The 14,020-nt window shown below is 33.7% G+C and overlaps 1 protein-coding gene across 1 annotated transcript in view; it reads left to right on the top strand.

The window, feature by feature from the left end:
• PPP2R5A (protein phosphatase 2 regulatory subunit B'alpha) overlaps positions 1 to 14,020 on the top strand; it is a 65,972-nt gene that overhangs the window by 42,486 nt on the left and 9,466 nt on the right. Inside the window, exons 4-8 of the mRNA XM_047076809.1 lie at positions 6,256 to 6,348; positions 9,940 to 10,070; positions 11,188 to 11,247; positions 12,156 to 12,264; positions 12,944 to 12,997. Coding sequence (XP_046932765.1) covers positions 6,256 to 6,348; positions 9,940 to 10,070; positions 11,188 to 11,247; positions 12,156 to 12,264; positions 12,944 to 12,997 — 447 coding nt within the window. The remainder of the gene's footprint in view (positions 1 to 6,255; positions 6,349 to 9,939; positions 10,071 to 11,187; positions 11,248 to 12,155; positions 12,265 to 12,943; positions 12,998 to 14,020) is intronic.

Genomic DNA, 14,020 nt, shown 5'->3' on the forward strand with positions numbered 1-14,020 from the left:
GCCAAGTGCTTTACTGGTTATACATAAGTGTTTATTTTTCTAGATAAAGTTTCTCATTTGAATAGTATTCTTTCACCATAAAAGCCCACTTTTATTTCTGAAGTTTCTTCAGTAATGGTTTTTAGTATTTCTTTTGTTGTACTGCTTTTTTTTTTCTTCTCTGGGGATGCCAGCTTTTCATATGTTGGTTCTTCTTATCTTTCTGTGTCTCTTACTTTCTCTTAAAATATTGGATTTTTAAAATCTCATTTTTTTATTCTGTTGGATTGTTTTTATCTTTATTATTACCATTCTCTTTTTCCTTTACTCTAGTTGAAAGGTGGACGGACAGTGAATATTTAGTTTTGCCAGCTTCAGTATTAGAGACAGACAAGAGGAAGGGAATGGATATTATATTAGCCAACCAACAATGCTTGCTATAGGCTAGAACCATTGGAGTGAAGAGTGTCTTAAGTAAAAGGAAAAAGGATATATATTTAATGACAATAGGATGGATAATCAGCAACATTAGCTATTTTCTGTATAGTTCTTAGAAGGTAGAGAGGAATCTTGCTTTTATATATGGGTGCTAGCTTTTCCGATTACATTGCTTATTTTTATTTTGCCAGGACTTATATTTTTTAGTGGTCATTCCATTTTATTTATTTTTATTTTGTTTGTTTATTTATTTATTTTCTAATGTTTGTTTATTTTTGAAAGAGACAGAGACAGAGCACAAGCAGGGGAGGGGCAGAGAGAGAGGGAGACAGTATCTGAAGCAGACTCCAGGCTCCGAGCTGTCAGCACAGAGCCTGATGCGGGGCTCTAACTCACAAACCGCGAGATCATGACCTGAGCCAAAGTCAGATGCTCACCTGACTGAGCTACTCAGGTGCCCCCATTTTATTTTTATTTAAAAAAAAAAAGAGAAAAAAAATTATATTCTACATGATTTGTGACATTTTAAGCAATAGTCTGCTTCATTTATTTATTTTGTCTAGCACACATATATCTAAATAAAATGGAAGAGGAATCCTAGGATTAGCAAACGTTGATTAAAAATTTTAAGATTTATAAGTCAGATGCCCAACCGACTGAGCCAACTAGGTGCCCCTTTAATCATCTTTTTTTAGGGTGGAATATTAAAGTTTCTCTGATAAATGACATTATAAAAAGTTGTAGCACTGAGGAAATTTGCTCACTGAAAGTTTTTTGTTCATAACATACGTTGAATCAACTCACCAGGAATTTTTTGTTTTATACTAGAAGTTTACATTTTATTTATTATTTTTATTTAGTCAGTTTTTGAGAGAGAGGGAGGGAGCGCAGGCAGAGGGGGAGGGAGAAGATCTCAAGCAGGCTCCATGCCCAGACATGGGGCTTGGTTTCACACTGTAAGATCATGCATGATCTGAGCCAAAAATCAAGACTCGGATGCTTAACTGACCGAACCACCCAGGTGCCCCAGAAGTTTACATCTTACATTTAGCTTATCAGATACTTGATTTCATAAATCAATTTGATAGGATGTAAAATAAGCATTATATTTAGTTAATGAGAAGGAATAATCACAAGTAATTTCAACACCTTTCAAGTTTTTATTTCCCCAACCCGGTTCATGAATTTCCTAAAAATGTGCTAATTTATCATTTTTGTCTTTCTACTCTTTTTCCATACTGTAATGGAAATACTAATGAGCATTGGAATAATGGAATAAATTAAAAAAACAAAGAAGAAAGGAACAAAAGAACTGTTTCACTATTGGGGGATTGATCATATCTTTTAATTTATAAAATGTATTGTATGGCAACTATTCATTAACAGTTATAAATTATTTTTATTTTCTTTCCTAAGTATTTTGTATTTATTGAGGACCAACAAGATTATAATTTTCTGTGTGCTGATTTCTAGGTAATTAGGGATGCTTCGCTGCTGTACTAGCCTGGAATACAGGCAGATCATGCAGTATTTTAATTTTCTTGTATCAGTTATTTTCTTTAGTGGCACAGATACTTAAGATGTAATTATTGGGGTACTGACTATAACATAGACCTTTTTAGGGATAACCTGTATTTTAGGGACCAGAAGCTCTTCTTTGTGATCTTTATAATTAGAAATTTAAATTAGAAACCTACACATTTTACAGCCTACACCTTCACATCCAAATAGCTCTTGGTCACATTCACTGTTCAGTCACTTAATACAAAATATCTCATTTAGTTCAGTATATGTTGAGTCTTACATGAATTCTTTCATATATTAAATCCACTTTACAACCCATTTAAATTAGTTTCCTCTTAAAAGAGTTTGGAAAACGTTGGGCCATATTCCTTGAAGACAGTCTTTTGTGTATTTACAGTTTGTGAAAGTCTCTTCTCAGTCTTTTGCCTCTCTGGGCCAAACATTTCCAGTCCTCTTAGCTTTGTGTATAGATCTCATTTTCAGATACTTGAATCATCTCTGCTGTTTTTGCTGTGCCTTTTTCTAAAATCTTTTATTGATGAAGATCAGAATTTTATATATTTTAACTAAACCTTAGTAAAGATACGGTCATTATGGAGTAGAATGGTAAGATTACCCTTTTTAGTTAACTGTTTACATTTTTTACTTACTTTTTAGGGTATTTTTTGGATCATAGAAGTAGGAACGTATGTGAAGTTTGCCATTTTACTAGAAAAATTAATGCATTGCTCAAGTATCTATTGTTCTTTGCAGCACTATTTCTTAGATTCTTGGAGCAAATTATTTTTTCATATATAAGAACATAGAAAAACTCCAGTATTTATACAAAAATATATTGTCTCTGAACAACTGTGATTTTTATTCATTCAGGAAATATTATGTTCCAGGCATTGCTCTACATATTGGGGGTAATGTATTGAACCAGTAAGCAAAATCCTTTATAGTCTAGTGGAAAAGATTAAATAATAATACTATGTCAAGGTGTAATAAATACAAGAAAAAAGTAATGCAGGATAAAGGGTTTAGAATGAGTGACAGTGGGGACAGTGTACAGTTTTATAGAAGCATAGTCTTAATGGCCATCTTGAAGATTGTCAGCTCTGTAGATCACTAGCAATTCTTTTACTTCGGTTTCACATTACTCAACATGTGTTTAGATAACCTTTTGTTATTGTCTCTTCGCTGTTGCTAAGTTGGCTGCATAATAGCAGTTTGCTGCTATCTTAACTGGTCCCTTAATATTCACTGTGTCAGGTAAATGGCGGAGATGAAAACTCTGTAAGAAATGCTAATGTGTATCTGTGATAGGCACAGGTTTCAAATGAATGTGTGATTTAGAGGATTCAGCTGGATGTCATGCAAATCTCCCAAAAGATACATAATTACTCCTAATAGTATTAAGCCTTAAGCCCTATATATCTGATGTAGATCTTAAGAGGTAGAGTATATAGGCTAATGCATGCTGTACTTGACTCCTGTTTAACCTGGTCTCACCTCACCACAAATCTTAACTTACACTTAACTAGGGATCTTCATAAAGGTTCTGAATCTGATTCCATACCCATCAACCCATACCCTATATCTCGTGCTCAAGACATGTCCTACCTTTCTATAAAAGCCCTTCTTTTTCTTTTTGGCTTATCCAAAGTCAGATCAAATGTAGGGCCCAAGTTGCATTTTCCTCCTGCTGATTTTATTTTTCCTGCTGACTTTATTCCATAGTGCTATTGCCCTTTTCTAAATGTCTCCTCCACTCATAGTCTGTGCCATATAATTTTTGCATATATACCATTTTATATGTTTAATTTTGTCTCACCTCCCTAACAAGTGAATAAGCTTTTTGGGGCTGTACGGTGCCTAATAACATTCCCACTGTATGTAGCTAAAAGGAAAACTTGTTTCCTCTACCCATAACACTTTTGACACCAAATGTGTGGATTTTCTGCACCAAGAAATTCTCCACTTCTCTGTGGATACCAACTGGGTGTCCTATAATTTATTCATTTCTGACACTGATGACCCATAGTTACCACAGATACCACAGGTTAAGGGCTCAGTCCCATGGGGCCACACCCCATTTCACATGGCAGTCAGAGGAGTCTGGGCCTCTTGTACTTCTGACCAACTGGCTTTAAGTCTGGGGTTCGTTCCCACAATCCACTCTCAGGTTTGATAATTTGCCATAACTGCCCACAGAACACAGGAAGCACTTCATTTACTGTTACTGGCTTATTATAAAGGAAGCAAGTCAGGAACAGCCAAATGAAAGAGATGCATAGATCACAGTATGGAGAAGGGGCTCCATGGTACTACCCTCCCAGTACCTTGATGTGTTCACCAACCCAGGAGTTCAGGAGTTCTCCAAACCCCTTTGTTGAGGATTTTGATGGTGGTTCTGTGAGGTGAATGTGATCCATTAAATCACTGGCCATCAGTGATTGAATTCAGTCTCCAGTCTCTCTCCCCTCCCTGGAGGATGGGGTTTGGGACTGAAAGTTTCAACCCTCTTATCATAGGGTTGGTTGCTGTGATAAGCAGGCTTCATCCTTCTACAGTCATCTCATTAGCCTAAACTCAGGCATGATTGAAAGGGGCTTCTTATAACAAAAGATGCACCTCTTACCCTTATCACTCAGGAAATTCCAAGGGTTTTAGGAGCTCTATGCCAATAACCAGAAGTAGGAACTTACCACAGTAGGCCAGTATTGGACATGAAAATGGGCACTGGACAGTTGTGCCAGTGAACCTGTGTAGCAGTCCATGAGACTGTATTACTCTTAAGAGGACTCTGATAATTTTTGTAGATTTTTTTGCATGTGTGTACTCCAAAGCAAAATTATCTACATAGTTAGTTGATTAGAAGATTATTTACAAATAAAACTGATACCAATTTGTTTTCTTGTTACAATATCATACTTAACATGAAAATTAAAAGATAATAATTAGACCAGATAAGCATCATTCCTTTTGCACAGCTGGGCAAAAAAAGATGCATCAAACACAAATAATATTTGTTCCTAAAACTGTTGTATAATATTATTGAATAAAATAATTGAATAAAATAATAAAAATTTGTTATTGTGTGGTGAGTGATAAAGCCCCAGATCTGGTAATGCTTTTTTGTGTGTGTTGTAAAGTCTGTAAATTTATTATAGCAATCTTTTTTTTTTTATGTTTATTTATTTTTGAGAATGAGAGAGAGAGAGAGAGTCCGGGGGAGGGGCAGAGAGAGAGGAGGACAGAAGTTCTGAAGCAGAGAGCCTGATGTGGGGCTCAGACTCACAAACTGTGAGATCATGATCTGAGCCGAAGTTGGATGGTGAACCAACTGAGCCATTCAGGTGCCCCTTTTTTCTCCCTTCTATATGTGGCCCAACTATACCTGTTTATTGAATGACTGTTTTTGCTTTAGGATATAAACTTCCTTTTTTATGTTTAGGATGCTTGATTAATATGTTTTTCAGTAGCTAATAAAGTAAGGCAAATTCCTTACTTTAAATTCCAGGGGCTATACTCCTGTGTTTTATGAGCTGTTAGGTTACAATAAAAGAACTTTAGTGTATTTTCCTCTCTTCTTGAAAGACAGATGTAGGTGTGATGGAAGCAAGTTGAACTAAACCTTACTTTATTTAATTCTGATTTGTGGTAGCAAGTGAACATTTTCTGCTACTTTTAAAATGCTTGGCCCTTTTTAAGTAGAAGTCCTGCTGTGACTTCCTAGTTTATTCACCTTGGTAAATAGACATTCCTTCCTGAACCCTGAATTTACATAATTTGGTTCATTACTTCCCAAGTGTAGATAAGGTATGCTGGTTTTGATTTAATTGTTTGCCCCACTATAGTTTTATAGAAAGACGTGAAGGTTTTCTTTGTATTGTTATTGATACACCAGCCCTTGCAATCTAGTTTATTCTTACCTGTAAGTTTCTGATCTATATTTAAAGAACTCTAGAAATTAAATTGAAGTGGGTTAGGAGTCCACTGGAAAATGAACATGTTCCCAGTGAGTATGGACTACAAAACAGTCTTTCTTAGTTAAATATTTTGTTAGGCAAAATATTTATTTCCTAGTTCCTGTAATTACAGTTTCAACAAGTGATGTGAAGCAATTAACCCCCAAATTTACCAGCTTAGGAGACCAAATTGTGAATATATATTTAGTTTTTTAAAAAATGTTACCAACTCATCACATTTTCTAATGAGCTCTGAAATCTCCCTCCTAGGTTGGTAGGGGAGGTATGTTTGGTATGAAGTGATTAATAGGGTAAAATTTTATAGGCATCATCTTAGTTTTTATTTGACTTTTTCTCATAGTTGGTGTATGAATTCTTCTTAAGATTTTTGGAGAGCCCTGATTTCCAGCCTAGCATTGCAAAGCGATACATTGACCAGAAATTTGTACAGCAGGTAAGGAATTCTTATGTCTTAAATTTCCTTGGGTTCATCTTAGCAATGATTCATTAATTTGTGATTGAAATAGTCTGTCAAAACTTAAATGGTTTATTTTACTTTAACATCGTTTAATACTCTTGCCAGACAATTAGGGTAAAAGTGAAGGAGCTATGAGAATACAAGAGTATTTTAAACAAGAGTGAGCTTCTAATGACATCAGTGGAATTACATCCAATCCTGAATTCTTACAGTTATTTTATAAAGACCAGAAAAGCAAGCCTTTCTGGACAATCTGAGAAAATTTGGTATGACCATTCAATCAAAGGGCAAGAAGCTTTCTTTTAAATTTTTAAGTCTTTGAACTTGAACTTTGGGGTATGTTTTAAGCATTGTAACTTTGAAATGACAGAGAAAAAACAGAAATGGAATCACCATTAGGAGTTTGGGCTTCGGCTCCTTTCCTGTTATCGGTTACAATTACCAATGACCTTTCCTTTTTCCTTCCCCTTCGCACCTTGGGCGTTCTAGCCTCCCAGTTCCTAAACCGCAGATAAATGGGATATTTAAGAAGAAAAGGAGATAGAGTGAATGAAACATAATGGGATACCTTCTTTTATTTTATAAATTAGTTATAAGCTATTATTTTTTGGAAACTACATACTGAAAATTAATTTTTCAGAATGTGTTCATTTTTATAATCTTCAAAGTCTTTTCAACAATGTAAAAGCCTCTCTTTAACTGAGGGGAACTGGCTGGCCCTAGACAGGATTGTGGTGAAGTAGACCAAATCTTTGCAGGTTTATTTTCTCTTTGGAAATACTTATCAGTATGTAAGGTCTCATTAGGAATTTGATGCTCTTCTCTTCTAGAGTTATTTGCACTTTCAAGAAAGGTAGGAGATGAGTCAAAAGGTAGCAATGAACCCAGGGCGGAGGCGAGGACTAAAATCATTACGAGGACCTTTCCTACCCTCTTACCACTGTTGTATAATAAAGATTCTACAAACATGAGTTCTGCATATTTATTTAGAGTTCAGTTTTCATCATTTATAGCGACACCTGACCTCACATAAAGTATTCTGACTAATTGCTGTTAGTGTATTGATTAATGAAGAATATTGTCAGGAATATGTCCTTCAACCATTCAAGCAACTCTCCATAAATTACAAAGAAATATTGGGTGTGTGCTAACAGTGAAATTTACATTTCATTCACAAGTAAAAATCAGATTAAATAGAACTTTGTGATTTTGGTAATTGCAGATGAATGCATATTTATTTCCTTCGGTAGCTCTTGTGTGCTACAGAAGGAATAGAGTATATTAAGGAACTCTAGTAATAACACATTAAATTGTGTTTAACATAAAAGCAGGTTGAGGGGGACAGTTGCCTTAGTGCTTCTTCAGTCTAGAGCTTGAGGTATTTCTGCTGCTGGCTTATTCCATGGGTTTGAAGAGAAACAAGAAGAAAACTTCTACCTTATACTCTAAATACCTGAATTATCCGAGAAACCAAAGCCCAGTAATTTGTTCCTAGCAGTTTATATCGCTGTGCTTTCATAGATCACTTCTGTGATGTATTCATATTATGTTATTCTTTATGAATAGTATATGAGAGAATCCTTAGCTTTTGTATTTTGAAATTATTTTGATTAGGTGGTAATTTTAAGACTTAAAAGTACAGGAAAAAATTAAGTATAAATTTGGACATTCATATTTCAAGAGAAAAAAATACTTGGATAATTCCAAGTTATGTTCAAATCATAGGATTTCAGAAGAAAGAAAGAAGCTAAGAATTACCGAGTGCTTTTTATGTGCCTGGCATTGTCCTTATATGCTTTTATATAAAGCATGTGTGTCTAATTTTACACAGCTAGTAGATGGCACAATCAGGATTCAAACTAGACTCTCTCTGACCATAATGTTCCCTACACTTAGAAGCACAAGATTAGTTTCAGCCTTCTTCATTTTATCAGTGACGAAAAAGCTCAGAGGTTACGAATTACCCTTAAAAGCAAAGTTAGAGATAAGTATCACAGCCAGAATAAGAAACAATTTCCTGATGACTAGTTTTATGTAGGTTTTATTATATGAATTTATATTTATAAGTAGATTATTTAGATTACAGTATTTCAAAATAGGTTTCTTTAAATAGATTTAACAGTTGGCGAACAGGTATTCTCTAGTTTATATTTTTCTCCTGAGGATCAACTCGTACTAAATTCATTTATTCTTGAATTAAACATGTCAACCTTAACAAGTAAGGGCCCCTTTTGTTAATTTGCAAGCTTATCTTCTAAGTAAACCCAACATCAGAAACTTGAATATGAGTGTCTCAAGTGAGTAGGTTAGCCATTTTTAATTAGAATAATTTGAACTGAATTTATTAGGTATATTAACACAAATTCTTATACTCTGGATATTTTTGTTTGGAGCCTCATTCAGGACTTTAATAACCTAGTGAACAAAGAATGCAGACTATAAACAAGACATTTGTTTAAGGGTATGTAAATATGACTAAAGTCATCACAACCCTCAAAAGACATTCACTCTAATAGAAGAGATGCATATGTAAATAATCACATACAATTCAACACAGAATGGGAAAAGAACTTTGAGGAGTCCAGAGCTTGCCATCTTGACTGTAATTATCAATATCAAAGTACAGAATGTAAAATTCCTTGATGACTTCATATAGGTAATTATATTCTATATAGAGAAATTACTTTAAAATTTTTCCTAAGAAAATCCAATGTTTTATTTAAAATACAGTAATACCATTTTTTGACAGCAGAAATTCAGTTTCTTTGCCATTTTAAAAATGGGAATTTGAGCTTTGACTTTAAATTTTTCAAAGATCTCTTTATTCTGCCTTTGCTGAAGAGTTGTGTAGAGGTATAGGAGGAAAATGGTGAATTAGCCAGTTTGAACTGGTTTAAACTTTTGCAGCCAGTTGCTAAAGTGACTTTAAATAAAAATCTGTAGTCTCATCTCTATTTCATTATTTCCTGAATGACTTTTACTCTATTAGCATGTATCTGCCAGTACTTTCTCCTACTAATTAAATGTTAATTTCTGAGCTGTTGGCATGGTGACTTGATTTTTAGTGTAAGATCACAAAACAATTTTAGTTTGTATAAATCTTTCTAGTAAACAGGAAATACTCATTTGCACATGTGTATTTTCAAACTTCATTTATGTAACGACTTGCAGTTTGCAAGCTTAAGATTTTTGTATGTAGTTTTGAATTACTATCAAAAAGCATTAAAAATCTCTCAGATTTCAAAACTCTAAAATTATGAGCCATGGTTAGTAGTCAAGAAGAGGATAGAATTTTTAAATGAGTGGCAAAGCAAAAAAAATACAAAACTATACACTTTTTGAAGTATTTATATTTTTATGTGTTGTTTTTTGAAATGAAGTGAAAAGAAATACTCCTTAAACTTTTCTTTAGCTTCATTATTTAGCAAGAATAAGATCAACCTGATAAGGCAGAATCATTAAAATTTTTTTAAAAAATTTCATGGGTTATCTTGAAATCAAATTAGAATAAAGTGAAATTTTAGCTCAATTATTTTTAAAAAGTAATTTCTCAGATTTTTTTTAAAGCTCCTGGAGCTTTTTGATAGTGAAGATCCCAGAGAACGTGACTTCCTGAAGACTGTTCTGCACCGAATTTATGGGAAATTTCTTGGATTAAGAGCATTCATCAGAAAACAAATTAACAACATTTTCCTCAGGTAAACTGGTCATATATTCATATATAGCACTTTTCCCCTTCCATGTTTTCTTTTTATTCCAGTTCCTTTAATTTTTATATCTGAACTGTTGATAAGTATTTGAGTCATTTTTAGCCTGTTTTGTGGGTGTCAGTGATTGTATGTAACTGATTGCATGTAACTTTTTCGAAACTTGCAACTTTACTTCTCATCTAAGTGGACAATAGTTATGAAGACTGTTTAGAATAGGTAATACCAATGTTCATGTTTAAGGTTTATTGAGGAGAATTTATGTCTAGTTACCTACTTCTTTGAGCCTTTTGTTTAAAAAATTGTGTGTAAATATTTAAATCAATAGTCTTGAAAGTAGTTTTGATTTTCTGGCAAAACTAATTAAATTTATATGGAGTATATATTTTGACTATAAGTGATAATCTGTTAAGTAATTGCTTCTAATTAGGAGATTTTGCTTTAATGTAACCACATTTCAGGCTTGGTTTATTTGGAAATGTGGCAGAATTAGGCTAGCATTCGTATGATGTAACAATTCGAGATCAGTAATGGCTGCCTCCTTGAGAGACCGCATCTTCCTGAGGTCTCTGTCCTGAGGTCTCTGTCCTCCTAAGTCTACTCTAGTCATGATACTTCCCTGTCCTGTAGTCATTTGAGTTCATGACTTCTGCTTTAACAGCAAGCCTAATCTTGGAAAGCTAGACAGCCTGTGTAGTTTAGGTTTAGAGAAACTATGAATAAAAGTGGCTTGATTCCATATGGGTCCTTACCTCGTAGATTTTCCTGTGGGTGGAGGTTTCCTATTTTGAAAAGTATTTCTTTGAGAAAACCCATCTTTCTTATACACTTTTAAGTAAAATACAATCTTCCAGGTGAAATAATATTCTGTTATCTCTGCAGCTAGACTATAGCAAAAGTGTATGTGACTTAATAGGAATTAGGCCTTATTTTATAAGATTGCTTAGAGGTAACTAGTTTGGGGCAAGACAGCTTACAAAGAATTCCTGAAGCACACTTGTAGGTTTCTTATAGTTGCCCTTAGGATTGATTTCTCTACTTTCCTGCCTCTTAATTTAGTTTTCTAATGTCTGAGTTTTCATTACACCTGTCTTTATTTTAAATTCAGGTTTATATATGAAACAGAACATTTCAATGGTGTTGCTGAACTCCTTGAAATATTAGGAAGGTAGGTCATTGTTTTTTAAGAGTTAAATAACTTTGAACGTCTTATGTATTAGAATCTTACTGGGGTTGGAGAAATTATTTTATATTTTAGAGTTTAAATATAGAGCACAAGACATAGCTTCTCAACTGAATTCTTTTTATAGCTTTTTAAGCGGTCAGCATATTAAAGTACTTGCCATGCAAGACATCTGTTTTAGAATAGGCTTCTTCCTGCTTTTGAAGCTGTGGCATGTTTTATGCCTGATCTTGCCAGACTGCCTCAGAAATTATAGGATCTGATTGGGAAGAAATGAAATAAACTATAGTGAATCTTTGATGAAGTTATAAGAATTCTTGCTGAGATATTGATAGGCCCTTCCTAATCCGTCTGTTCTTTTTAGAAGAATCTATAGCCTTTTAGTTTATGTGAACATTTTGCTTTCTGTATTCATCACATAGCAGTATTAACTTGAGAAGATTAGGCCCCCTCTATTTATAGTTAGAGAGTGATTATGGAGAAAACTACTTCTTAATTTCAGATCTTTTAGCAAAGTAAGAGAAACTTCAGAATGTACTTCAGAAAATACTTCTGCTTCAGAAAATTTTGAAAGTTCTAACAACATTGTGATACTAACTCTCCTGTGGCTTTAGGTAGGAAAATAAAGGCAATGATGCATAAAGTGATAGGCTTTCTAGAAAATGAAGATAGAAATTACTTCCTGGGACTTGAATTGGCAGTCCCAGTTTTCTTTTTGGCATCATTGAATGACTTAGAAGAACAGAATTCATAAAGTAGTTTGAAGATGACTAAGTCATTCAACACCAGGACTGAAGCAGAGCAGTGTTCCTTAGGTACTTACTCACGGATATAACTTCTGGAAATAAAGTAGTAACTACTTAACCCTTCCCCCTGCCTTTTTTTCCCTCCAGTATTATCAATGGCTTTGCATTGCCACTGAAAGCAGAACATAAGCAATTTCTAATGAAGGTTCTTATTCCTATGCATACTGCAAAAGGATTAGCTTTGTTTCATGCTCAGGTAAGTTTCAGACAACTTTCAAATGAAATGAACATTGTTTCAAAGGCTGATATAAAGGCAGAGAAACTGAGAAATATTAAGGCAGCAATTTTAGGTATAATTAAGCAATTTGCTTTGTAAATTAAAGCAAACTTTCGTTATAATTTAAACGTATTACAATATTTAGCTTTATTAAATAAGCTCAATGCACTTTTAATGTAGATATAGGAGAGATAATATCCAGTTTTCTTGTTTTCTAGTCTAGGCCCTGACTTTGGAAGGCAGCTGTGCTCACCACTATACCACCAACACCTAGGCCCTGACTTTGAATGAGTCCCACATATCTGCAGAATGTTCCATCTAGCCCTGATAGTGTAGTTGGACAATGATTTTAGTCTCTAGGAGTATGTAAATAATATACTATCAGCATAGGTATACATGCAGAAACTTGCTGAAAAACTAAAATGTTAGCTGTAGTCCTTACATTCAGAAGTTACTACTGAAAAAAGAACATTTTTTGACCTGTAAGTTACTTTTCAAGCTTAACAAGTGACACAGTTGTGAATATATTCATGGTTATATATTGGGTTAGAGTAAAATTTGTTAAAATGAGGTAATCATTTGTGTTAACTAAATATAAAAATCCTGCATCACTGTTATTTCTTTCAGTAATATTTATAAACTGTCCCTTGCATTTTAGCTAGCCTACTGTGTCGTACAGTTCCTGGAGAAAGATACCACACTAACAGAACCAGTAAGTGTCCTATTTATTTTTGTCTTTAATCTACATTGTAGCATTTCATTGTGGCTTTTTCTTTATATACCTGTGTAGAGCTATCAAACAGTAGTAATATACTTTAAAGTCATTTAGAAGGAATGTTAGGTTAATCTGCAATCAGAGAACAGGGTTGGGAGGGGAAGTTCTTATGAGTTATAGGATGTCTCTTGAATAGCTTAAGTATAGATTAATACTAAAATATAGCAGAGATGTGTGATGATAGGATCTAGTGACTGCATGTGAAATTTTACATACATATTGTCTTTACTGACAACATTTTTAATCTTCGTTCACCTTTTAAAATTAAAATATACTGTGAGGGTCCCAAAACTATTCTCTGGAGTTTTGTTTTGTTTTTAGAACTAGGATTTTCTCTCTTATTAATAATAAACTACATGATAGGGATTGAAAACATGTCCTTGCCTTTGGTGATACAGATGTATTCTTGGAGTAAAGGTTGTTTATGAATCAGCATAGCAATTCAGTCTGAATTCTGTTGACTGTTGCCCACAGATTCAGGAGAGAATAAAAATGTTACTATGAAAATTGAACATTTAAGAAAAACAAAAGGTAAGGAGAAATAGAAACGTATGAAAGCAGAGAAAACAACCTTTTTACATTGATGAGTATTTTGACAGAATGTTTTCTAGGTATCCTTAATCTAAATATCTAAGAGCTCTTGAAGAAAAGCAAAGCATTTAAAGGATTTAAATGAGATTTTCTTTATTATGAAGTTACTGAGGCTATCCCTAGGGATGCTTGAAAAGATTATAAACTTAGTAGTCTTCCTCTGATTGAACTTTGTGTAAATGAACAAAAGATATTTTTCCACTCCTAATACTTTTGAGTTTTTGAACTTTTACACTTGCAAATCTTTCTGGAAACAGCTAAAAAAGTTTTTTCAAGACTAATCAGGAGAATTAGGAGCCTAGTATTACATGAAACCACATAAACCTCTAAAGTAGATTAAAACATAATATAAATCCATGGTACCTCTCA

This window comes from Lynx rufus, unplaced genomic scaffold, assembly GCF_022079265.1.
Source record: "Lynx rufus isolate CCGP_SWC_20201006 ecotype Redwood Valley unplaced genomic scaffold, mLynRuf1.p SCAF_15, whole genome shotgun sequence".
Lineage (NCBI taxonomy): Eukaryota > Metazoa > Chordata > Mammalia > Carnivora > Felidae > Lynx > Lynx rufus.